Source organism: Syngnathoides biaculeatus, chromosome 16 (genome assembly GCF_019802595.1).
Source record: "Syngnathoides biaculeatus isolate LvHL_M chromosome 16, ASM1980259v1, whole genome shotgun sequence".
In the NCBI taxonomy this organism is placed as follows: domain Eukaryota; kingdom Metazoa; phylum Chordata; class Actinopteri; order Syngnathiformes; family Syngnathidae; genus Syngnathoides; species Syngnathoides biaculeatus.
The window spans coordinates 18,241,458-18,265,549 of NC_084655.1; the positions used below are offsets into that span (position 1 = coordinate 18,241,458).

General features: G+C 45.2%; 1 protein-coding gene across 2 annotated transcripts; it reads left to right on the top strand.

Annotated features, from left to right (window-relative positions):
• Nucleotides 1-43: 43 nt before the first annotated feature.
• Nucleotides 44-23,993, top strand: znf652 (zinc finger protein 652). Of its 2 annotated transcripts, none has more exons than XM_061845555.1 (6): nucleotides 44-624; nucleotides 6,622-7,877; nucleotides 9,410-9,557; nucleotides 10,387-10,502; nucleotides 13,303-13,447; nucleotides 17,552-23,993. In XM_061845555.1, exons 2-6 carry the CDS (start codon nucleotides 6,930-6,932, stop codon nucleotides 18,193-18,195), a joined length of 2,001 nt encoding a protein of 666 aa, XP_061701539.1. In that variant the 5' UTR covers nucleotides 44-624; nucleotides 6,622-6,929; the 3' UTR covers nucleotides 18,196-23,993. The 2 variants fall into 2 exon arrangements, with proteins under 2 accessions (XP_061701539.1, XP_061701540.1); XM_061845556.1 differs by having other exon boundaries at nucleotides 44-467.
• The last annotated feature ends 99 nt before the right edge of the window (nucleotides 23,994-24,092 follow it).

Genomic DNA, 24,092 nt, shown 5'->3' on the forward strand with positions numbered 1-24,092 from the left:
CAAGTTTTATTCAATTAGATGGAATTCATTCATTCCTATTTGGACTACTGTAGTCATTTAAAGGATCACTTCAAAAACTTTTCAGCGCATTAGAGGGACAGATGATGATGATGAACTGTCGTCATTTTATCATCCATTGATTAGCGATCTCCTGTGGGTGCGCGCGCGTCCTCTGTCCAGACAGCCGCGCGCCTGTCCTCTAGACAGCGGCGGCGAGGAGGCGAAGGCGGCCTGGCCTGCCTGGAATAGACGCAGGACGCCGACGTCAAAGCAACAAGCGAAGAACTCCCCTCGGCCGGGCCACGTAGCGGGGCGGCTTAGGTCGCCGCTCGGGCACCCGTCGGCAACAGCCCCGCGTCGCGGTTCATCTCGGGACAGCGGGTTCTTCTCCACTCCCCTCCCGTGGTAGAAGAAGCACATGAAACCCGGATTGTGCGCGATCCTGCCTGCATGGGCTCCGGGAGGAGGTAAGTGAGCCTGGCAACCAACAAGTCAGCCAAACAAGCAGCCGGACAGCCAACCGGACCGCCACTTCATCCCGACCCGTTCATATGTACGACACGCCGGAGGATGCGCTCGCTGCTCATCAGCAGCCGGTGACCGAAGCTGCGGGGACCGACTCCGGTGAGCGGCCGACTAAGTGACAGCGTCGACCCGCGGTGTCAATACAGCACCCCGGGTTGTTATTATTTGACATTACCCGGCAAGCGTTGCTTCCCATCGTGCACTCCCGACTAGAAACATACGTCAAAGTGACATTTTTGTTCATTTATTTTATCTCCAAAAGCGGACACACTTTTTTACACCCCCCCCCCCGTTAACATGCCGTGTCGACGTTGTTGAGTTGCCGCCGCTGCTGTCTGACGTTTCTCTTAGCTCTACGCTAACTAGCATCGTGCTGGGCGGATTTGGACTGGATTAAAAATATATATGTACATAAAAAGTGAAAGTCTCGTTTTAATTCTTTCGGGAACACGCCAATGAACGCGGCTCTTTTTAACATAGTGTTTTGTCCTTTGGCGGAACCGGAGAAGAATATTTTACTTGCTTCATTTCAGCTAACGTAGCAAAGTTAGCTTGTTATGTGTGTACAGGTTTATACCTATCTTTGGACAGGAGTAGCTTAGCATGGGCATGTAGCTCAAGTTAACCGGGGCCTGGTTTCAGTTGGTGCGGTTTTTCTGCGTTTGCTTTAACCCTTTGCTCGCTTCCCTCTTGCTACGTGGTTAACCATTGATTGGCATTGTCAACATACCAGAGGAAGACGAAAAGCGCAAACTAGCTGCAGCCATGCATCCCAAAAAAAAAAAAAAAAAAATTGTGTGGAATGGTGCTTCAGCACTTTGCCCTACCAAAAAAAAATGCCAAAAGCTAGCATGGCCCAGTCGCTCCTGCCTAGGGTTTATTGAAGACTTCAAGAATCTGTTGAAAATCTGAAAAATATGTTTTTGCTTTTACAGCTTGTCGTAGATGAAATCTGTAATTGGATAAATATGGGAGGTCTATTGAGTCCATGCAAGAGTGAAAACTAGTTCAACCACCTCCCTCAAAAAGCAGTAATCATACGAGTAATGGCAGCTATTACAAGTTTTAGTCTTATGGAATAATTGACTTATTGAGTGAAAAGTCTTAACCATAGGGGAGGTAATTGTAATGTGGCATAAGCAGGGGTCATTATGCTATAACTTATTTATGCATGTCGTAACAGATGTGTAACAATGTTGTTACAATGTTACATGACAGTTGTAATGGCGCTTCAGGAAGACAATGCAACACAATGATGGGGATTTTTTTCCCTTCTATTAACTAATGTACCTACAGAGCATGTTTAGTGGTTTGAAAAAAAAGTAGTCATTGTTTACCTTGACTTTTCAAAGCAATACACGTTAGAGCTGCTGTCAGAATTCTGTGAAACCACAATTTTTTGCTCACGTTCGTCATACCGTCCGATTCTGACACCGGCCCGTGGCTAGTTAGGTGTAAAAAGTAATAGTGATGCAGGAAAAAGATCTAATTCTACATGAAAAATGACAAAAAAGTTATGAGACGAGTGTGAACTGAGATGTAACATAAGAAATAATGTCATTAAAGCATGAGAAAAAGATGTAATTTTACCAGTAAGAAATCATACCATTATTAGAGTCCCAATAGTATGAAAGAAAAGTCGTGATAATACAGTAAAAATGCTTAATAATGTAGCAAAAATGACAACATGTCTGAAATAAAATTATGTACTGTTATGTCACAACATGAGTGAAAAAGATGTAATACACACGGAAAGACCATTGAATGCCACCATTTAGCATTTTTTTAGAAGTGAAAGTATCTAGGATGTACTTGAATTATTATGCTCTATAATATTGAATCAGTGGCACAAAAAAAACATCAATACAATCGTCGATCATGATCCTCCTTAAAAAAAAATTCTACTGTAGCAGGCTGAAACATACAATATTGCCCCCTTCTCAAATTTTTTATATAGTTTCCCCACTTTAATGTTCGATATCAAACTGATGTAAATATCAGACAAATAAAAGTGAAGTGTGCTTATAATTTTGTTTATTGATAAACAAAACAAGCTATTTAAAGTGACCCGGCCCCCGGTGTGAAAAAGTAATGGCTGCTTGGCCCATCGTCGGCAGCGACAACTCAACTCGAGCCTTTTCTATAACTAGCAATGAGTCTTTCATATCTCTGTCGAGATATTTTGGCCCACTCACCCATGCAGTATTGTTTGAAGTCAGCGAAAAATGGAGGGTATTTGAGCATAAATTGCCTTTTTAAGGTCATGCCACTGCATTTCAACCACATTCAAGGGTGGATTTTGAGCCTTTGTTGTTGTTTTTTTTTTTTTTCTCGCCTGACACTAAGACTTCATTCTCTTAAAATTAACACTTTCTTTTGGTGACGTAACCATTGTATTGTTATGAAGGTAGTGTTTATTTTTTTGTAGCTAGGCCATGTTAGCCTTTTGGTCCCGGGTTGATTTATGGAGAATGAAAGTGAAGCACAAGGAGATTGGTTTTAAGGATGTGACTGGGAATCCTGCAGGGTGGAATACCTAGCGAGGGGTGGGGGGGACCACCCCCCTGCAGCGTCGCTCGCGGTGAGCGGGTTAAGGTCTTACGAGTTTGCCGCGAGTGAGGAATGTGAACCTTCGCAGCCGTTCCTTCCCTGCGAGTGTCGAAAAGCTCATTAAAGTCTGAGCGCCTGCGAGCTCGACTGAGTCCCTGCAGGTCACTGTCAGCGCCGCGCTTGTGAACACTTGCCCCCGTTTATGTGGTCGCTCTTAGTTCTGTGCGGTGAGTTTGCAATGTGAAGCTTCCATCCTGTCATTTTTTTTTCGTTTGTTTTTTATTACACTCTCATCTCATCCGGTGTTTGTGTGAGTCACCTTGCGGCCTACCCCATACGAAACTAGTTTTGGGTTTCTTGCAAGTGTCTGTTGAGTTCCAGTTGAATTAGGTTAGTGGTTGGTTTTAATTAATTATAATTACAATCTGCCTTACTACCAGATCAGATAAAATCAGCTGACTTGTTTTTTTAAAAAATCAGATCTACAAAATGTCGACATCGAAGAGGAATTCTCTTTTCAACATGATGATATTGAGAAGTCCAAAATTTCACACATCAAAGTGCTTTTTTTTTTTGTTTTTATCCTGATCGAAACTCTCAAATGACTCATCAACGATAATACGAAGCAGTGTGGAGGCATTTTTTTACTCACTACAATTGTTGCATAACCGCACCCCGTGCATTGTTTGGGCTTTTAATCGGGTTCATTTGCGAAGGGAAAAATGGAATATTATAAGTTGGCCTCACAGTTATGAGGATATAGATTCGATCCCGGCCCCGCCTGTGTGGAATTTGCATGTTCTCCCCATGCTTGGGTGGGTTTTCTCCGGGCACTCCGGTTTCTTCCCACGTCCCAAAAACCTGCAAGATTAATTGAACACACTAAATTGCCCCGAGGTGTGATTGTGAGTTCAGCTGTTTGTCTCCATGTGCCGTGCGATTGACTGACAACCAGTTCAGGGTGTACCACACCTTCTGCCCGATGATAGCTGGGATAGGCTCCAGCACTTCCGCCACCCTCATGAGGATACGCGGCGAAGAAAATGGATGGATGGAAGTTACTCGTGTGACAGTGAAGCCATTTTTCATGCAGTTTGTGTTCCCCTGTCATCCTTTCTCGGGATAATCTAGTCGGCTATGTGTCGAGTACGGCCGGGCCCGAGTCGCTCTGTTACAGCCGAGCTCACTTTTCCCGCGTGCTCGTCTTGATCCCATTTTAAAGACGTCAGCATGTACAAGGAGATTCTTGTATGAGCTTTTGTAGGTATTAGTAAGTGTCAAAATTAAAGGAGACATTGTGCGTTTTTAAAGCGGTTCCCAGGTTTGATTGTGTCTCATGCAAATGAGCCACTGCTCAGCCCACACCCTGCAGGTTCAATACGGTGTACAAGTTCACTTCCATGATGGCGGGAGTCGAAGTTCGGTGGATGTAAGACCCTATAAAGACTGAATGGACGTTTCCGACTAGTGATCTTAAGCACCGCCCACTTAGCTGCAGTTGCCATGTTCCACAAGCTTCTAAAACGTCGACTGAACAGAATAGGTCTGAAGTCGATTCTCTATCGCGTATTCCAGATAATCTTGCAGGATGTTTTTTGCCAAATGCATCAAACTTGTCCAAGTGAGTTCTACAAAGAGGTCTCAACTATTTCACGCAAGGATATGTACACGGAATTAAGATTTTGGATGGGGCAGGACGCAATGTCAGAGTTACAGCGAAATGTTGGCGATCGATGCAAAAAAAAGTTTGACGCCAAAACTTTAGATTGAAATCCAACAGGATAAAATAGTGGAATCGTACTGCGCATGTAAAGCAGGGTGAGTACTTTTAACTTAGAAAGATTACGAGTTATATCATTGTAGTCTTGACTCTGCTCGTAATGGAACCCAGTGCTCTGTCTTAAAAGTCCGATGTGATCCAAATGGGCAAATAGACATTTCTCTTGCATGCATTTACGTATCCCTAACCTGACTCTTCGGCATGAAACATGACATACTTCATTCAGATGGTCAGTGATACGCTAACAAAGGGAAAAGTTGTTCTCCTGCAAAGTATAAAGCACTGATAATAATTCAATCGAACTCCAAGAAGATACTTCTGCCTCACTTGCCTTCGAACATACAGCCTTGTGTTTGTTGATATTGTCCACATTTAGTTGTACGTGCGGTCTTCCGTAAGCCTTAATCCATCATAGACACTTCGTCAACTGTGTTTTAGGCTGTGGAAAATGAATCAACAGACCCCCTTGTAAGCTAGCACGATATCTTTAATCAGAATTGCATGTTCGCCAAGTGCATCTGAGGACCATTTTCTCCGTAACTTTAACTTTTCCAAGCGCACGCTACTGACAACCAGTATTGCTCGTGGGACAACATGACGGCAGGGGCGTGTCAAGCTAGGGGTTAAGTCAATGCGGCTATCTGATTGGCCATTATTGTACGAGTGATTGGCAGGTCGGAACGGTCCGTTGTTTTTAAACTCGCGACGGCAGCAGTTTTATCAACAAGCTTAGACTTGTCAACCAGTGAAGCTTATTTATCCCTGCTTACTCGGGAATCTTTGAAGTATTAAAAAAAAAGCAATGATAATGATAAGCAAAGACAATTCCCTTCAGTTATCCATGGATTTTCGCTATTTGTAGTTTGGACCCATCGCTATTCACGATTAGCGGAGGACCACTGTGCTGTATATTGCTCCAACTTGTGACTGGATCGGTAATCAGACCCAAAACGGTGAACCGCTAACCATTGCTTCCTAAGATTTGTTTGTCTTATCTTTTTTACCGATTGTTGTTGTCATCACGGATGTTTTAGAGACAGCACTCAAGATATCTGCGACAACCATGAGAAGACTGTAAAAAATTGTTGTTTTCTGCGAGAATAGACACGTGGTATTCTTTATTCCTGCGGGCGCTTCTTGATCATCTCAATCCCCCCCCCCCCCCACAACCTTCCCAGTGCACACTCCTAATGCCGAGCCAGGGTGAGGTTGCGTGAGGTCAACTCGCAATCAGCCGTGGGCACGCATGCACTTGGATGTCTGTACTTGAAGTCATTCTTGGAATTCGAGTCCCATGCTGTAGGCCTTATTAAAAAGTTGAAGTACAGCGGTGCCTCGGTTCTCGAACACAACCCGTTCCAGAAGGCCGGTTGAAAACTGAAACGTTCAAAAACTGAAGCGCGTTTTCCCATTACAAGGAATGGAAAATGAAATAATGCGTTCCAAGCCTAAAAAATTGTTTTTTTAAAGGGTTCTTTTTTTTTTTTTTTTTAGCTTTTCCTAATAATAAACTGCTGAGTAGAAATACATGTATAGGTTAAATACTTTATATGATTAAATCATTTAAGAAATATACTGTACTTTATTTTTTAAAAAGTTCACTTTCTCTGACTGCGTCCTGTCCAAAATTCGGCAAAATTAAAATCGATCAAGGAGAGTGAACGGTACAAAGGACAAGGGAACACTGAGCTGTGATCTGGGTGATATAATCTTTGTGGGCTATGCCCTAACAGATGTCCTCATCTGTGTTTTTCTGCTTCTTGTAGGTGATGCTCAGTTCATGGACCCTCATGGCAGAACCACGTGAAGTGCGTCTTTCTACTACTTTACCTGCACTTTCCTGTACAGGAAGTGAACTTTAGCTTCGCTGGCTGTTATTTTTAAAGCTCATGGAGGCACGCGCAGGACCGGTTGTATGTCTTTCTGACATAATTTCCCGCCCCGAACAACATGGAGGCTTTGTTTGAATCCGGTTGACTGTCTCATACACCTCATCCCCTCCTTCCTGTTGAGGGAAGTTGGGGGTTTGGTGGGGTAGCTCTTCCCTTTTATCACTTCAGCATCCTAACTTTTCATGAAATCCTGCCAAAGTCTCAAGGAGGAGGTCTCCATCCCGTGCCTTGGCGGGATGTCGCAGGAGGAGGGACGCAGGTCGCAAGTGTCGCAGTCCTACTACCATCCCCCCAACCCAGAGGTGGACCTGACGGGCAAGCTTTATAAGAGGGAGGCGGGCGGCAAGCCCTACTCGGTACTGGTGGACAACAAAATGACGACGAAGACGGCGGTGGGTGACAACGATCAGCCATATTTCCGCGAGGGCGCGCCGGGAAGAGATGTACGAACGGAGGTGGACGAGGCCACCTCAGAGGACACCGAAGATGACGACGAGGAAGAGGAAGGCGAGGACGACGGCGAGGAGGAGGGCTTCAAGCGTGAGCAGATCATCGTGGAGGTCAACCTCAACAATCAGACCCTCCACGTATCCAAGGGCGACAACAAAGGCGGCGCGACCGGAGACGATTCCGAAAGAGGTTTCAGCGAGGATGACGAGGATGGGGAAGAGCGTGAAGATGAGAGCCCCGACGATAATGAGGACGACGAAGAGGACGAGGAGATGGAAAGCCGGAGGACGAGGTCAAAGAGGGCCCACAGAAGTGCTGGTGGCGCTTCCGGCCAGTCACAGAGGAAGAGTCTCCGGACAGCTCTGAGCTCGCCGGCCTCCGGGATGACCACCAGGGGACGACGGAAGCACGCCGAGACGGTAAAGGGCCACCGTCGCTCCGCCCGCTCAGCGCCGCTGCCGTCCGCGGCCGCCTTGGTGCCGGGCGGCAAGGCCGAAGGAGAAAAGGAGATGCTGGCGTGTGAAAAGTGCCCCCGCGTGTTCAACACACGCTGGTACCTGGAGAAGCACATGAACGTGACGCACAGGAGGATGCAAATCTGCGACAAGTGCGGGAAGAAGTTTGTTCTGGAGAGCGAGCTGGCCTTGCACCAGCAGACCGACTGCGAGAAAAACATCCAGGTGAGAAGACACACACTGTTCTCACTCGTTTCTCAGTGGCCAGGTCAACACAGTGTTTAACACCTCTGCTTCACATTTGAGAGGTCTTGGGTTCAAATCTCAGCTCCCGTTTTCATGTGGATCTTTTCTGGGTTGTGCAGGTTCACCCGACTTAGCAAAAACATCCATGATAGGTTCATACAAGACGAGATTCTCCATAGGTGTGAATGGATGTTTGTGTGCCCTGGGTTTTGGGTCACAACCAGTCCAGGGAGTACGGTACCTCTTGCCCAAAGTCAGCTGGCATAGGTCCCGGATCACCTGTGACCCAAATATGGATGAGCGTTCTTAAAAATGGATGGATGGAAGCACAGCCTTTGAATCTTGGGCTGCAGCTGCATTACATCACAAGCATGTCCTCAGCTAAACACAAACGCTGTTAGCGCATATTTGTAGTTCAGCATTTGCGAGCTAGCATATCTACTGAACCTACGGAAGTAAATTAGTGCCACCAGGATTTGAATTTGAAATGCCACAGAAAACAGGATTTGAATTTGAAATGTAATCACATTTTCAATTGTTGGGTACAATTCACTGTCTGAAATTCGCTGTCTGAAATTCCCATCTGTGCCACCAGGCGGGGTTACTTCAGGTCAGAACCGAAGACCCAGGCAATCGCAGTCAAGCTTTCTTAGTCACGTGATGTCACATACTAAGAAAGCGTAACTGGATTGGCTGACTGTTTGGTGACCCTGCCTGGTGGCTCAGACGGTGAATTTTAGACATCGAATTTTAGCAACTATTTAAAATGTGATCACTTTACATTTGAAATTCAAATCCTCTTTTCTGTGGCATTTCAAATTCAAATCCTGGTGGCACTAATTTACTTCCATATGAACCTATCCGCCATCATTTGCTGAAAAAAAAAAAAAACTCAACCCGTTATTGTTGTTATGCTCAGCCTAGGGCAGTAAAATTATTTCTTTGGAAACATCTGCGTGACAAGAAACTGGAAAATGAGTTGAGGGGCTTTTTTTCTTTTTTTTTTAGACAAAAATAGTCCTTTACTGCCATTTTGTGGCATCTAGAGCCAATTATTAGTTTTGTAGCGCAACGTCAATTATTGCCAGATTTTTGCAGTTTGGTCAAGGGTTCTGTAACCCAATGTTACCCAATCAAAAAATGTATAAAATTCAGCGTGTTATGGAAAGATTTTAAAAGTTTCATACTTGGGCTATTTACTGTCTAACTTGGATTGGTACAAGAAGAATTTTGTTGAGAAAACGCCCCTCTGATAACTACTTACTTTTGTTTTGGCTCTGTTTAATCAAGGTTAAATATATGTTGAAGCCGATGTAGTTTTACGTTTTTTCCCTCAATGAATGCGTGTTGGATTCATATTTTTTCTCCCAGCAGAGGGAGGTAGAGCATAAGGAAAAATACAACACATACAATGTACAGTACACAATAAATATACATGACACGTAAGACTCAATGCATATATTGCTCATAACTTTCCATCTCCATAATTGTTGTTGATGAATTATTTCCAGTGTGTCTCCTGCAACAAATCCTTTAAGAAGCTGTGGTCACTGCACGAGCACATCAAGATCGTGCACGGCTACGCAGAAAAGAAATTCTCGTGCGACATCTGCGAAAAGAAGTTCTACACCATGGCCCACGTCCGCAAGCACATGGTTGGTGAGTGACGTGTTCAACAACGCTACGTTCACCGTGGCACTCAGGTGACACTCAAATAGAATACCCGGTTTGATCCCGGCCCCGCCTATGTGGAGTTTGCATGTTCTCCCCATGCTTGCGTGGGTTTTCTCCGGGCACTCCGGTTTCCTCCCACATCCAAAAAAACATGCAACATGAAATGGACAATGTAAATTGCCCCGAGGTGTGATTGTGAGTGCGGCTGTTTGTCTTTACGTTGCCCTGCGATTGGCTGCCGACCAGTTCAGGGTGTACCCTGCCTCCTCCCCGTTGAGAGCTGGGATAGGCTCCGGCGCTCCCCGCGACCCTCGTGAGGATAAGCGGCTATGAAAATGGATGGATGGATAAATACACAACTGAACATTACGTGGAATGTATCGTCGTTGTAATGTCTGATGGGCCCTGTGCTTGTTTCCCCTCAACAAGTCTGTCCTCACGCAGAAATGAGCAAAATGAGTATTGCGCCCCCCCAAAATTTTTTTTTTAAAACTACAAATATTTGTTTTATTTTCATTAATGTGAAGATAGTGAATAATGTTAAATAAAACCTCGTATGGTGAAGGATTTATGAACCTTTTAGTGATTCAAAATAATAAAAAGAAACTTCTTGCATTCTTCTCAGCGTAACCCCTTAATGAGGTTTTCTAAAAAGCCAAAGAAAAAGCCTTTATGTTCGCTGAAATGTGTCTTTTGCGGTGCTCAACACCAATTTTTTTGTGGCCTTAAATGCTAAGAAAAATTTGTTTCAGGTTCATCTCACGTTGCTCTTTTCCCGCTCTTAACCGTATGTCTCCCATGTCAAAATGCACAGCTCATACCAAGGACATGCCGTTCACCTGCGAGACCTGTGGCAAGTCATTCAAGCGCAGCATGTCCCTCAAGGTGCACTCCCTGCAGCATTCTGGAGAGAAGCCCTTCCGTTGCGAGGTAAGACCTTCTCAGTCCAGTTCAAAGTTCAGGTATGCGCACATTTTTACAATTGCACTTAATGTTTTAAATCACGGGTCTTTAACTCAATTTACTTTGGGGCTGCTGGAGGCGGAGTCTGGCTGAGGCTGAGGCGCAGCCTCGGAATTTAAATTTGAAATTAAAAACAATCCTAGCTTCTCATTCATCTTTTTTTAAATACAAAATAAGATGAAGAAGGATGTTTGTGTTTAGAACTTATATGCAAAACTACTAAAAAGAAGAAACCTTTCCATGGCAACGCTGCTGTAACTTTCTCTCATTGAAAATTGTTTCTCTGCTTGCATCAAGCCCGGTCGATGTCACACCCCTGATTGCCATCAACCCCACCGTGATTGGTCAGCTCGTCAGCTCTAAAAGTGCCATCCATATAAAACTCGAGGGCCACACTACCATTATACTTTCATATTAAGGTGGGGACCACAAAATATCGTCTCCTGGGCCGCAAATGGCCCGCGGGCCACCAGTTTGAGACTTTTTTTAAATGATGTCTGATGGAAGCATGGTTCATTGTTGGATCATGCTTGTAAAATACTGTATGTGTGATACTTGCCAGCAGATGCTCTCCACAGCCATCAGTCTCTAAAATAATGTCACAAAAGTACCGTAATTTCCGGCCTACAAGCTGCGATTTTTTTCACACGCTTTCAACTCCGCGGTTTATGCAGTGATGCGAATAATTTGTGCATTTTTTTCTAACGGCCGAGGGGGGGGGGGGGGCACTCGAGCGGAAAAATGTAAGAATGAGAAAGGTGGAATATATATGCAGAGGAAGTGACTTTCACCGGCCCTGTTAGCGTTGCGCTAGCGTTAGCGCTGTGCTAGCGTGTTGCTTGTGTGTTACTGGCATGTCTCAGTGATATTTACCAGTAAGTTTTATTTTAACCGGCTCTGTTAGCGTTAGTGCTAGGTTTAGCGCGGCTCTAGCGTTAGCTTTAGCGCGGCGCTAGGATTAGCGCCATCGTTAAATTATTTTTGTGTGCCGTCTTTCTTTGTAAATATCTTGTGTTTCAATGTGGGCACTTTGGGGTTTTACACAGCTGCGGCGTATGTGTGTACCAAATGGTATTTCCTTTACAAATGTACTAAGTGAGGCTTGTAACCAGGTGCGCTCTGTAGGCCGGGAATTACGGTATACCATAAAAAAAGAATGCAGTCAAGATGTATGTGAGCAGTCTCCAGCAAAGTCGCTGCTTACTCATACTGCCGTGACTGCGCTACAACTTGACCACGATAGCTTTTTTTTTTTTTTGCACTTACAGTGTTGCCGTTTGTATTTGGCGCAGTTGCCAAACTGTTATGTCATCAAAGTAGCTAAAACTATTGGAACACGCCTCTCAATGGATGCATTAACTAACCAAGAGTTGGATAAAAGGCCTTTGTTGGTACAAGTTCATAAGGTGCACGAAAGTGACACACCACGGGGAAGAGGATTGATTACAAGTGTGAATAAATTAAAAACAAGTTCATAAAAAAGACAATTCCCAGCAATGCACATTGCAGACTCTATTACAGGGCCCTGAGAGACTCCCTGTGGCAGCCTGGCAGGATCTGAGAACCACCGTAATGACCGGCAGCCACCCTGGGACAATTTTCCCCCCTTTTGCTCTGTTGAAATTCAGTGGGCCGTGCATCACGCCGCTGTGGCCACTAAAGGATTCATGACACGTGTGGCCACAGCAGTGTGATGAACTGCAGTCCCTTTATTTTTTTTTTCACCCTTTACCTTTCCGCTCTGCGAAGTTGCAATCAATAACTGTGATGCTGACAGGCATGACATCGTTGCACGGGGTCGCGGGCGGCGACTGTAGTTGCTGGTGCGGGGTGGCTAAGCGCCTGCTATGTCCCGATGCTCCGTGTGTGGGGCCACACCATGATGGAGCAACTGTAGCCCAAATAACACAAAACATATTACGCCTCTGGGAAGAATTTTTATTTTTTTGGGTTGTTTGCATAGTTCTCTTGTGGTGGAAGTGGGTCAAGATATTATGAATGAGGAAGTAGCAATTATGCGGCCATGTTTTAGCACTGCCCCAAAAATCTGGGCAACAGAGATTGTGAAAAAGACTTGAATGCAACAACAATTCGGGACTAAATTCTGTACAATCTTTCTTTGTAAATATCTCGTGTTTCAATGTCGGTTTCAATGTGAGCACTGGCGGCTTTTACACGGCTCCGGCCCATCTATTTACCAAATGGTATTTCCTGGGTGAGGTTTATAACCAGGTGCGCTCTGTACGCCGGGAATTACCGTACATCTTTGTCAGTCTCAGCAAACATAAAATGTATTTTGCATAGAAACAAATCTGTGAGTTCACTTTACAGGATCTTTCATTTGTCATCTGTCGCAATACTTTTGTCAATATGTGTACATTGGGGGAAAAAAAACAACGCAACAATGTTTTGCTAAAGTTAACATCTGTATTTATTTTTAGCACTTTACACGAAGCGCCTTTCTGAATTCCAGTGGACAGATGGGAGTATTGTCCTTCACTCCAGGCCTCCAAGATGCCATGTGTGCACGGGTGGAGCCACTCTAATTAAATGCGGGACATCACCCTGCCCCTGTAGCATGTTATTACAGCCTAATTATAGCATCCTGTAACATCTAGGCCGCTCTCTGCGGTGGTCTCGGCCCACCCTGCCTCCCCTAGCTTGATTTTTAGCCAGGTGCCCTCGCTCAGCAGCCTCAATGTGCAAACTTAATCTGCATTTTGTTGATTTTGACAACTTTGTATGTCGGTGTTGTCTGAACCTCCAGAACTGCGACGAGCGCTTCCAGTACAAGTACCAGCTGCGCTCACACATGAGCATCCACATCGGTCACAAGCAGTTCATGTGCCAGTGGTGCGGCAAAGACTTCAACATGAAGCAGTATTTTGACGAGCACATGAAAACGCATACAGGTGAGGAACTGATTATGCAGTTGGTGTCAGTTTTGAGACACGCCGGGATAATACGGAAGTTCAAATCCTCTCGCTGTCCGGCATTTCTTCACCTAAATTTAGTTCCCGGGCTCTGGTCTGGGCTTTCGACTGCACTCCGTTTTCATAGTTGCCGCCTTCTTCTTTTCTCTGCTCCAGAGATCTTGTCGGCATCCAATGTTTGTAGCCTTGCATGAAATGTTTCAGAAATTCCAGCTGCAAATACTAAGACAGTTCATTTCTGCAGCTCAGTTTTGACCAACACGTATAGTTCACTTCATTATGATATGATGCCTACTAGTTGGTGTGAAGCATGCGGTCTTTTGATCGGTCGACAAAAAAGGCTCACTTCCCCGTTTGACTCAGCTACTTGGTCAGCTCTGATCCCAGAACTAAATTTGTATTGATGTATTCATGTCTACTTATGGCTTTGCTGCACGCATCATCCGTTGGGTACATGGACCTGCAGTGTAAATCCAGATTTACCGTAATTTCTAACCTATAATTTCACTGACTTTTTTCACACGCTTGCAACCCTGCGGTTTATGCGATGATGCGGCTAATTTGTGCATTTTTTTCCTAATGGCCTCAAGGGGGCAATCGTGAGAGTGAGACCAAATATATGCGGCGAGGGAATTACTTTTTTAAACGTCCGGCCCTATTAGCGCTACGCTAGCTTAAGCGCTATGCTAGCATGTTGCTGCTGTGTTACTGCCGTGTCTCGGTGATATTTACCAGTATGTTTTTTTAACCGGCCCTGTTAGTGCAGCGTTAGCGTTAGCATTAGCATGGCGGCGCTAGCGTTAGTGCGGCGGAGCTAGCGTTAGTGCCAGGGTCACCAATGCGGTGCCCGCGGGTGAATGGTAGGCTGCGAGGACCATGTAAGGCGCCCGCGAGGTATGTTCTAAAAATACCGTAGGCCACAAATTATTACTATTATTGGTGCTTTAAATTCTGAATCTGATTTGCTTATGTGAATTACAATTTTAAAATACCTGCGATATCATTTACTACATTAAATTAAAACAAAAATATTTTATGTACGTGTAATGAACTGAGTCTGAAATGTGCCGCAAACAGGTCACTTAGCCCTTCATACGATCGATGCTCACAAAGTAGCCCTCAGCCTCAAAAAGGTTGCTGAGGCTTGCATTAAACACACATCCAACAAACACGTAGGATGACTCGATTGGAGTGTAATTTTATTTCTGTATTTCTTTACAGACTTAGGGCGGCAAGAGATATTTGAACTGTGAACGGGGTGATGGTTTAAAGATGGCACGTCATCAGAAGTTTCACTGAACTTACTGTAATTTCTGTTACCGTTAGCGTTGCGGCGCTAGCGTTAATCTCTCTGTGTACCGTCTTTCTTTGTAAATACCTCGTGTTTCAGTGTCGGTTTCAATGTGGGCACTTGCGGCTCTTACACGGCTGCGGCCTACGTATGTACCAAATTGTATTTCCTTTACAAATGTACTGGGTGAGGCTTATAACCAGGTGCGCTCTGTAGGCCGGGAATTACGGTAAACACATTAGCATTTTTTGTATGCTGAGTGTTCACCTTTTTTGTTGAATAAATTCCACCAAAGGAGACGAGGATTTAGCGTTCTCAGCAGTACCGCGGCAGACCACTGGGTGAAAACGGGGCTCCTGGTTTCTAAAAGAGGACGCGGGTGTAACATTGTTGAAGCGCAAGGCATCGTGAGACGTCGCCCATTCGTTGTAATGATAGGGGGCCGGGTAACATGGAGGAGCGCTGCACATATGTAATGACAAGCCATACACATGCTGCCGATTCCACCCCTCTGATTTTCTCTGCCTGGCTGCCTCTCCGTTTTCCAAAACCAAGTTCTTGTGGTGCAAGCCTTTTTTTTCCAGGGCTCCACACGGCTTATATTTGGGATGTGTAATTACACGAGTCCTTTCCTGTCTCTGCTGCGGGGAAAGACACACCCAGTCAAAGCTTGCAATACTGGCTGCACCCATACAGTGATTCTCAATATATTTATTTTTTTTTTTTGGGGGGGGGGGGTGTTGCACCAAGCAATTTTCCAAGTACCACCATCATGTCCAACATGGACAAAATTTGCCCTAACCCTGCATGAAAAACAAGGTGGAGTATTTCAATTTAAGACACTGTAACACTACGCAGTTTGAACTTATAAAATGTATGGGTGTATGTAAAAAAAAATTGTGCAAATATATTAAAAAAAACTAAAATATAAAGGAAAAAAACAGGACTAAGATAACGATTCAAGTAAAATGCTTTGAGCAAAATTTGTGCCTGAATAAATGTTTGAAACAAACATTTTTAAAAGCGTAAAAGCAACTGTATTGTACTTAAAAGTTAAATACAACCGAACTATACTTATCAAATGTGGTGTGTTAGACTCCAAAATAGTTCAAGCCACAAAAGCCAGTTCAAACATTTTTGTTTGCATCTTCACGAAGCACATACGCCGTGGATCACACTTTGAGAATCACTGCATTAGAACACGGATTTGTACGCCACAAGCGGATTCTTGGCGAATTCTCCCCGCTGTAATGTGGCGGTTACACAAGATGGATGTCACCCCTTTGACGTGCAAGCTGGTTTGTCAGCGACATGGCAGACGGAGGCGTTTCAGAGAGCCCTTCAGCAGCCGGCGGAGGGACGGCCGCGTGGGCGCCAGCGGGCGCATTGAATACCCGTGTGGAGGAGGTTAATGAGAGTGGCTGTTCCGAATGTTCATTTTCACGTCTCCTTAAAGTGACAATTGTAATAGCTTCCTGCCGAGTGGGCGGCTCGGCGGCACAAACCCTCCGATGGCGATGGCGGCGGCGGCTTATTAGCATGCAAGAACAAGACTTGACGGTTGATAGAAAAATAGAATTTAGGGATTATGGGTATGTTGAGCCTCGCATTTAGGTTTGCACAAGGGTGAAACCACAGGAAGTTGAGTTGGAACTGAAAAAAAAAAAAAGATATATCCAAAGATGTAAATTTGGAATTTCCAGTAGAATGAAATGAACATTGGATTGAGATGTGCGGTCATTTTGTGGACATTTCTACCAATGAAACATTTGGTCATTATGAGAGAAGCGTCCACAATATTACGATATATGTCCAGTTGATCCCAGTTCTTTGCTGTAATTCTCATTTGAATTCCCTTGTGTTCCTCTTTAAAGGTCTAGTGTCGTGAAATGGATGATTTTTAGTATATTATTAATGAAAAAATGCCAGCCGGTATGGACTCATCCGTTTTTTTCACCACTAAACGTGATTTTGACGTACACGCCTCTCTGTAAATCCCGCCATGAAAATCCTCTCGAAGGATTTGTTTTCGACAAGAAGCAGGAAGTGACCTTGGAGGGAGTGGCGCGCTCAAGCGCACTCGTTTGTTTTACCTGCGGGAAGCTAGCGCATTGTTCCTTCATGTTCGCTAAAATGCTGGCTCGTTGCATTGCTGGATGTCGCTCGAAAACTCAGGAGGATGGATTCGCTCGTCATACTTTTGAAAAAGACCCGGTTCGTCGTGAAAATTGGACTCCACAGGTGCAAAGGACAAGAGCTTCGTGGGTTCCAAATAACAGGTAGGTGTGTGTATACATCGACTAAAAAAAATAATAGTTTGGGGGGAACGATGTAATCCGTCTCTCATAACGTAACAAAAGACCCGCTTATGTATGACAGGGGTGCGCAAATTTGCCTATATGCGTGTCGGACGGCTTCCGCGTCAGGCTCGCCGGCGAAGGCTTCTGTGTTGCGAGCACAGCTTCGGCCGGGCTGGCTCATACGTACTGTCTGTTGTTAGTTGGAAGTGATCCGCATATCATCTAAATATGGCTCGAAACAGTAGGGTAATATTGCCCCGGACACTTCACTCGATTGTGAGACGTTCTCTTCTTTGAAAAGAGCTTCCGTGTCTCATGGTAGATGAGCGGACGAGCCGCCGGCCAATCCGTGCCTCGCGGACGAGCACGGCTCATACATGCTGTCTGGGAGTCCGCTGTTAGAAGTAATCCGCATATCATCTAAATATGGCTCGAATGCCACTTGACCTTTAACAGTCCCTCATCAGAATAATTCTTTTCTTTCACGCACAGGAGAGAAGCCGTTCATTTGCGAGATTTGCGGCAAGAGCTTCACCAGCCGGCCCAACATGAAGCGCCACCGCCGCACGCACACGGGAGAGAAGCCATACCCCTGCGAGGTGTGCAACCAGCGCTTCCGCTTCTCCAACATGCTCAAGGCGCACAAGGAGAAGTGCTTCCGGGTCACCAGCCCCATGGTGCTGCAGACCGGCGGGCCGCCGGTGCCGGTTGGCATTTTCGCCAGCACTTTCTCCACCTCCTCCTCCTCTTCGTCATCCTCCGGTCCCGGCCCTTCCGCGGCGTCCCCGCCGGCCGTCACCGCCGCGACCGCCCAGGGGCTCACCGCGCCCGGGGCGGCCTTGCCCTCGCGGGGATCTTTGGGACACGCTTTCGCCCACGTGCAGCTGCACACGGCCTCCTCGCACCACCACCCCCAACAGCACCTCGCAAATTCAGCCCAAGCCGCGCCGCCGCACAACCCGCTCCATGCCCACCATCACCACCACCACCTTGCGGTGCCCCCGGTCGCCCACCTGCCGCCCCCACCTGCCCTTTTTAAAAGCGAGCCTCTAAACCACTGTGGGCACGAAGAGAGCAGCTACCTGCACCACATGGCTCCCGCAGAGAAGGGTCCCGGAGCCCCTCAACATCACTGAATTACGAACCAAAAACCTGCGGACCCCCCTTCCCCCTGGTCACATGTACGTACCATCAACACCTTGGATGTGTCAACAACTGGGCCACTTTTTTTCCCCTTCAAGCTAATCCCAGTCCTTCATTTACACCAACCACGTGGCACCAAGTTAAGCTACATTTTCACCAAGCAGTACAGCTCACTTCAGGTCCTTATCACAAAAGGTTCCTAAATATCTTGTACTCCCGCTTTGTGCAACATTTGTAGTGGTATGGTACAGTCCACCTGCTGTTCACTGATTGGGCAGTTTGTAATATAGAATGTAAGGGGCCCAAAATTGCAAGTTTACCTTGGATTTAAGCTAACTTGTTTGGTTCACATTGGGTACAGTAAAGGAACAAAATGCAATACATTGAAGTGCTTTTCAGTTATGTAAACCTGAACACATTGACATTTAAAATGAAACAAACCGCTAGCAGTAAATTCTCCAATAAATGAAAGATTATCTAATTAAAAAAAAAAAATTGGGGGGCGGGCAAAAGGTGACCTTATTTTTAGGTGAATGCTGCAAACTGTTAAGGGCACAAGCCACAGGGCCGGACCCAAATGCAGGACTCCGAGACGAGGACATGATATTAAACGTGGTTTTTTTTCCAAACTGAGGTCATGTACCAATAAGCAATCCAAATCAGGCAGAAGCAAAAAAAAAACCGCTAGGCTACAGGCAACATCCAAAAACATAAGGTAAAGCTCCGATGACTATGAGGCAACACATGACACGTGAACAAAAACGAGACTATGGGGGTGCAGATACGCCGTGACAAGTGGATGCTCTCCACAAAACCTGCGACTTACGCACTGTAGCAGAGTATCCCAAAATGCAACGAACTGGCAAATGCTTAGCCGCTTATCCTCACGAGGGTCGCGGGGAGTGCCGGAGAGCCCATCCGAGCTGTCAACGGGCAGGAGGCGGGGTACACCCTGAACTGGTCGGCAGCCAATCGCAGGGCACATGGACACAGACAACAGTCGCACTCACAATCACAATCACACCTAGGGGTAATTTAGAGGGTCCAAATAATGTTGCAGCACTAAAAGCTTGATCAATTATAAAAAAAAAAAGTTATAGTATGCAGTATTTCAAATGTTTCTTTTTATGAAAATGCAACATTTGTGGTGTTGGTGTTTTTTTTTCTTTTTATTAGAACGTTACAGATGTAGACAAGTATAACACTAACACTACAGTCTGGTCTTCGTTGTAGTTTGCCACGGCCAGAGGTGGAGCACCGCTGTGTTTGTTTACAGAGCAGAGTTCAAGCTTAAAGCGGTTTCACTTCCCATCCCTTTTGCCGAATGTTGCGCGGGGGGACTTAGTAGGCCTCTGTACTAAGACCGAAAGATCCGTCCCAGAAAAATAATCAATACATCCGCCCTTACGTCTCACTTTGAAGTGAAAACTGGTCTAAAAAAAGGTTCTGAACTCGATCCCGTCGACGTTCCTGTGTGTTGTTGTGGGCTGTTTGGTGGAAACGTGGCTTAACGACGGCGCCATCCCACTCCGCTCTATGAATTTTTCACGAATCTTTGACCTCCCGAGCGGGGTCACAAAAGGCCGTTAATGTAAGGGTGCTCCTCTGGAACACATTTCATGTGTTTGAAAAGGCAGGTACAGCCCGTCTAATTTTAGACGAGCTTTACAAGTGGTGAGTATTCTCAAATGGATTGTGGGTGGACTTTTTTTTTTTTTGGGGTATTTTTTTTCCTGGATGTCCAAAATATTCTGTGAATGTTGTCGCTGGTTGAAGAACGCAGTACCACGGAGTACAGCCTGAAAGAAAAGGGTGGAATTTTATTTGTAATTTTTTTTCCGACTTAAAATCGAGCTCTTATGGAATGAGATCCGTGGCGGTTTAATGACGCTTTCCATTCCGGTAGACGCGATCGCTTTACTTTTGCTTCGCCGTTCGAATTCCAGCCAAGCCGCGCGGCTAAACGTGGGGCCGGTCAAGAAAAGGATCGTTGGGAAGAAACTCAGGTTTTACAGGACGGGAAAAGATGAGCGCCAACTCCTCGCTTGTTCCGCACCGCAACTGTGAGGGCCCCGCACACGTGGGGCGCCCCCGATCAGGGACCAAACCCTCAACCCCAGCCCCCACCCCTGTTCCCCTTCCTCCCCGATTCTCCACTTCTGCCACGCTGCTGTCAATAATACGGGTTGCCATGTTAAACCTCATTTAACATGTTCACTCAACACACACCCGAGTCCCTCGCTTTACTTGATCGTTTTCCAACCTCGGTCCCGCCCGAGCTCATTTTTAGCCCGTTGAATGTTGCCCGCGCGGAAGGACGGACGATGATTTTTTTTGGGGGGGGGCGGACGACGTGGCAGGCGCGTTTTGCAGCTTCCCGTTACTTGGACGCAAATCAAGTCGGTCGCAAGCGCGCCAACGATCACATCGCTAACAAAAATGTATCAGCCGATGGTGTGAATGTCATTCCCTTTCAAATAGAGAGCGGCGACTGTCAGCGGAGGTGCAGTACTGCGCAAAAGTCCCAGGCGAGCATTAAGATTTCTCGTTTGATCCATACGATATTAATGTGGCTCCACCTCCTTTTTACGCAGCCTGGAATTCTTTGCCTTTTTTCCAGGTTGCAGATGTGAGAGCCAAGCCGCATGTTTTGCTTTAGAAACAACTAGCAGGCAAAAAATATCGCAATGAGTGTATACGGTGAGGCGGCACGGTCGGCCTCACAGTTCTGAGGTCACGGGTTCAATCCCGGCCCCGCCTGTGTGGAGTTTGGATGTTCTCCCCGTGCCCGCGTGGGTTTTCCTCCGGGAACTCCGGTTTCCTTCCACATCCCAAAAACGTGCAACATTAATTGGAGACTCTAAATTGTCCCTAGGTGTGATTGTGAGGGTGGCTGTTCTCTGTCTCAATGTGCCCTGTGATTGGCTCGTGACCAGTTCAGGGTGTACCCTGCCTCCCGCCAGTTGACAGCTGGGATAGGCTCCAGCAAGCCCCATGACCCTCTTGAGGATAAGCAGCGAGGTTAAGGGATGGGTTTATATGGTGATAGCTTGAGATACGAGTTTAAATTGTTCCTTGACCATGCTCAAAACTCAACACCGCCCAGCAGGCACAAAACGTGGATTTTACGTTGAAACAACGTCCAGGTCCAACGTCGAAAATTCATTGTTTTAACGTTGTATTTGTAAATTGCGACGACGTCACAATCTAACCTACAATCAACGTTGTAATACAAGACAACGTCCAAGTCCAACGTCAAAAATTAGTTGTTTTAACATTGTATTTGTAAATTGCGACGCCGTCAAACGCTAACCTAGAATCAATGTTGTCTTACGACGTTAAAACAACGTCCAGGTCCAACGTCGACAATTCGTTGTTTTAATGTTGTATTCGTAAATTGCATCGACGTGACAATCCAACGTAAAATCAACGTAGCCATGCTACATGGAAATTGAGCCATTAAAACTATAGCTTGAAACCTTTATTACGCAGTGTCAAACTACCAACAATTAGCCCACAGTAATACATGTATGTTTAACATTTCGAACAAATAACTCTTTTCTTAAAGTACATTACAAACAAAATAAAATATAGTGTAATTGAGAGAGTGGAAATGGCGGCTAGCTAGCCTCTCTGCAGAAGATGTTTCACCACTCACGACACGACCAACTGACTGATAGTTTAGACGGATTAATTACGATAAAAATTGTAAATCGCAATGAACGATTGCCGACAATTAGAAAACGAGGAACGGCAGCATCGCGTGCGGTGCGTCGTGGAAATATTTTCAGACAGTAACTGACACGTCACGTTAGGTGCGACACTAGGAATAAACGTTGAAACAACGTAAAAATTCAACTGTGGAATTTACGTTGAATTTCGGTTGTTCGACGTCGCGACCTAAAACAACGTGGATTCAACGTTGAATCCACGTCTTGTGCCTGCTGGGCAGTGCCATTTAGATGCTAATAATTAGTCTATGGGGCAGCACGGTGTGGCAGTGGCCTCACAGTTTTGAGGACCAGGGTTCAAATCCTGGCCCCCGCCTGTGTGGAGTTCACATGTCCTCCCCGTGCCTGCGTGGGTTTTCTCCGGGCACTCCGGTTTCCTCTCTTATCCCAAACATGTGCATTAATTGGAGAGTCTAAATTGCCCCTAGGTGTGATTGTGAGTGCCACTGTTGTCTGTCTCCATGTGCCGTGCGATTGGCTGGCGACTAGTTCAGGGTGTACCCCGCCTCCTGCCCGATGACAACTGGGATAGGCTCCAGCACTTCTGTGACCCCCGTGAGGATAAGCAGGTTGGAAAATAAATGGACGTATGGATGGATAGTCTATGTTTTAATGGCCTTTCCCATTTTATGTTAGCATTCAAGGAGCGGAACCTGTGAGGTCACTTAATTAATTCTATTTGTTTGATGTTTAGTTTGACAATAACCTTCGAAATCTGGGCCTGGCTGATATATCGATGGATAAAGATGTGTTATTTGGAGCAAATAAAGAATAATTTCCTGGTCAGTGAAGTTAAATTGGGAAATTTGGTATTGCGTGGGGTTGGAAATCCCTGCAGGACTTGCCGGCAGTGATGTCACACATCGCCACTTGGCTGACGGCAGGATCTCATCTAAAAAATTGGTTTGGTTGAGCATAGACATCTCGCAAGGGTGGGGGTGATCCTGCATCCTAATCCACCAATATTTGCGGAAATTGGTTTTGGTGCTTAATATACTTAAGTGCAGTTTACCATTTCAAAATGGTGGACAAAAGACTTTTGCGGAGTACTGTTTATGATGTCGTTTTTATATATATATAACACCAATAATCTTGTATTTGGGCAGACGGTGGCATTTAATCGCGTGTGACTCTCTTTTTACAATGTTTAAAAGCGAGAAGTTTGAGGTTATCCCTTCTCCGATCGATCGGACCTGCAGTTTGCGCTTTTTTTTTTTTTTATTGCGGCTCTTCGGTTTCACTTCCCTCATCAACTCATCATCCAGTTGCAATACGGTTCTTTGTCTTCTCTGATGCCTTTTTTTTGTTTTGTTTTGTTTGTTTTTGCGTGTATTCTCTGCACTTTAGCGCCGCGTGGGCGAGGCGCAGGGAAGCGGCGATTGTATTGTGAAACGGACCGCAGTCCAGGCTGCGCGTGGTATGGTTGACGAGTGTTTTTTTTTTAACATATATGAATATATCTATGTAACTTCCTTTTAGGTGAGGGAAGGAGGAGAACGGCAGGTGATGTGGAAGGGACCATAGCAAAAAAAAAAACATTTTTAACTCAAAAATCGTGTTTTCCTAAACAAAACAAAAAAAAAAGGAAAGCTTCTTCCTGCTTTCCCCATCCAAGCTCTGTCCACAGTCCTCTTTTTATTTTCATGTTTTTGCTAAGATGGCCGAATGATGATGATTATGATGATGACGCTCCTCCTTTCTTTGCTGCATAGAATGCACTTTCTACTACTAAAACTCTTGGCTAGTTGCAAAACAAAACAAAAAAAAATAACATTGTATATTCTAAGATTATAAGATGTTTTAAAAAGGAAAATCATTGTACTTTTCCCCCCCTCTCCCCGTTACCCTTCTTTCTATTTCTAACCACTTAATGTAGCATTTATTGTGTATTTTATTATTATTGCTATTAATATTATTGTATCTGGTACAAAATGTGCAGCTTTATAATGTCCTGTTTTGTTTTTATTTTTGTATGTTCTCGCGAGATTTGAGGAGATTGGAAAGAAAAAGTTGTGCTTTTTTTTCTTTTTATTATTATTAATTTTTTTTTGATAATGTACATTTACCTGACTGCTAACTTTTAAGTAAAAACAAGTAGCCACGAGTGTGACGCCTGCTCTATCCAGTTGCCTGGCAACCATCTGCTAACAAAGCAAACA

Bases quoted from the DNA above. Each gene is read 5' to 3' on its own strand.
- znf652 (XM_061845555.1), top strand. From the start codon at position 6,930: ATGAAATCCTGCCAAAGTCTCAAGGAGGAGGTCTCCATCCCGTGCCTT. The intron at 7,878-9,409 runs GTGAGAAGACAC...AATTATTTCCAG, and splicing joins ACTGCGAGAAAAACATCCAG to TGTGTCTCCTGCAACAAATC. The intron at 10,503-13,302 runs GTAAGACCTTCT...CTGAACCTCCAG, and splicing joins AGAAGCCCTTCCGTTGCGAG to AACTGCGACGAGCGCTTCCA.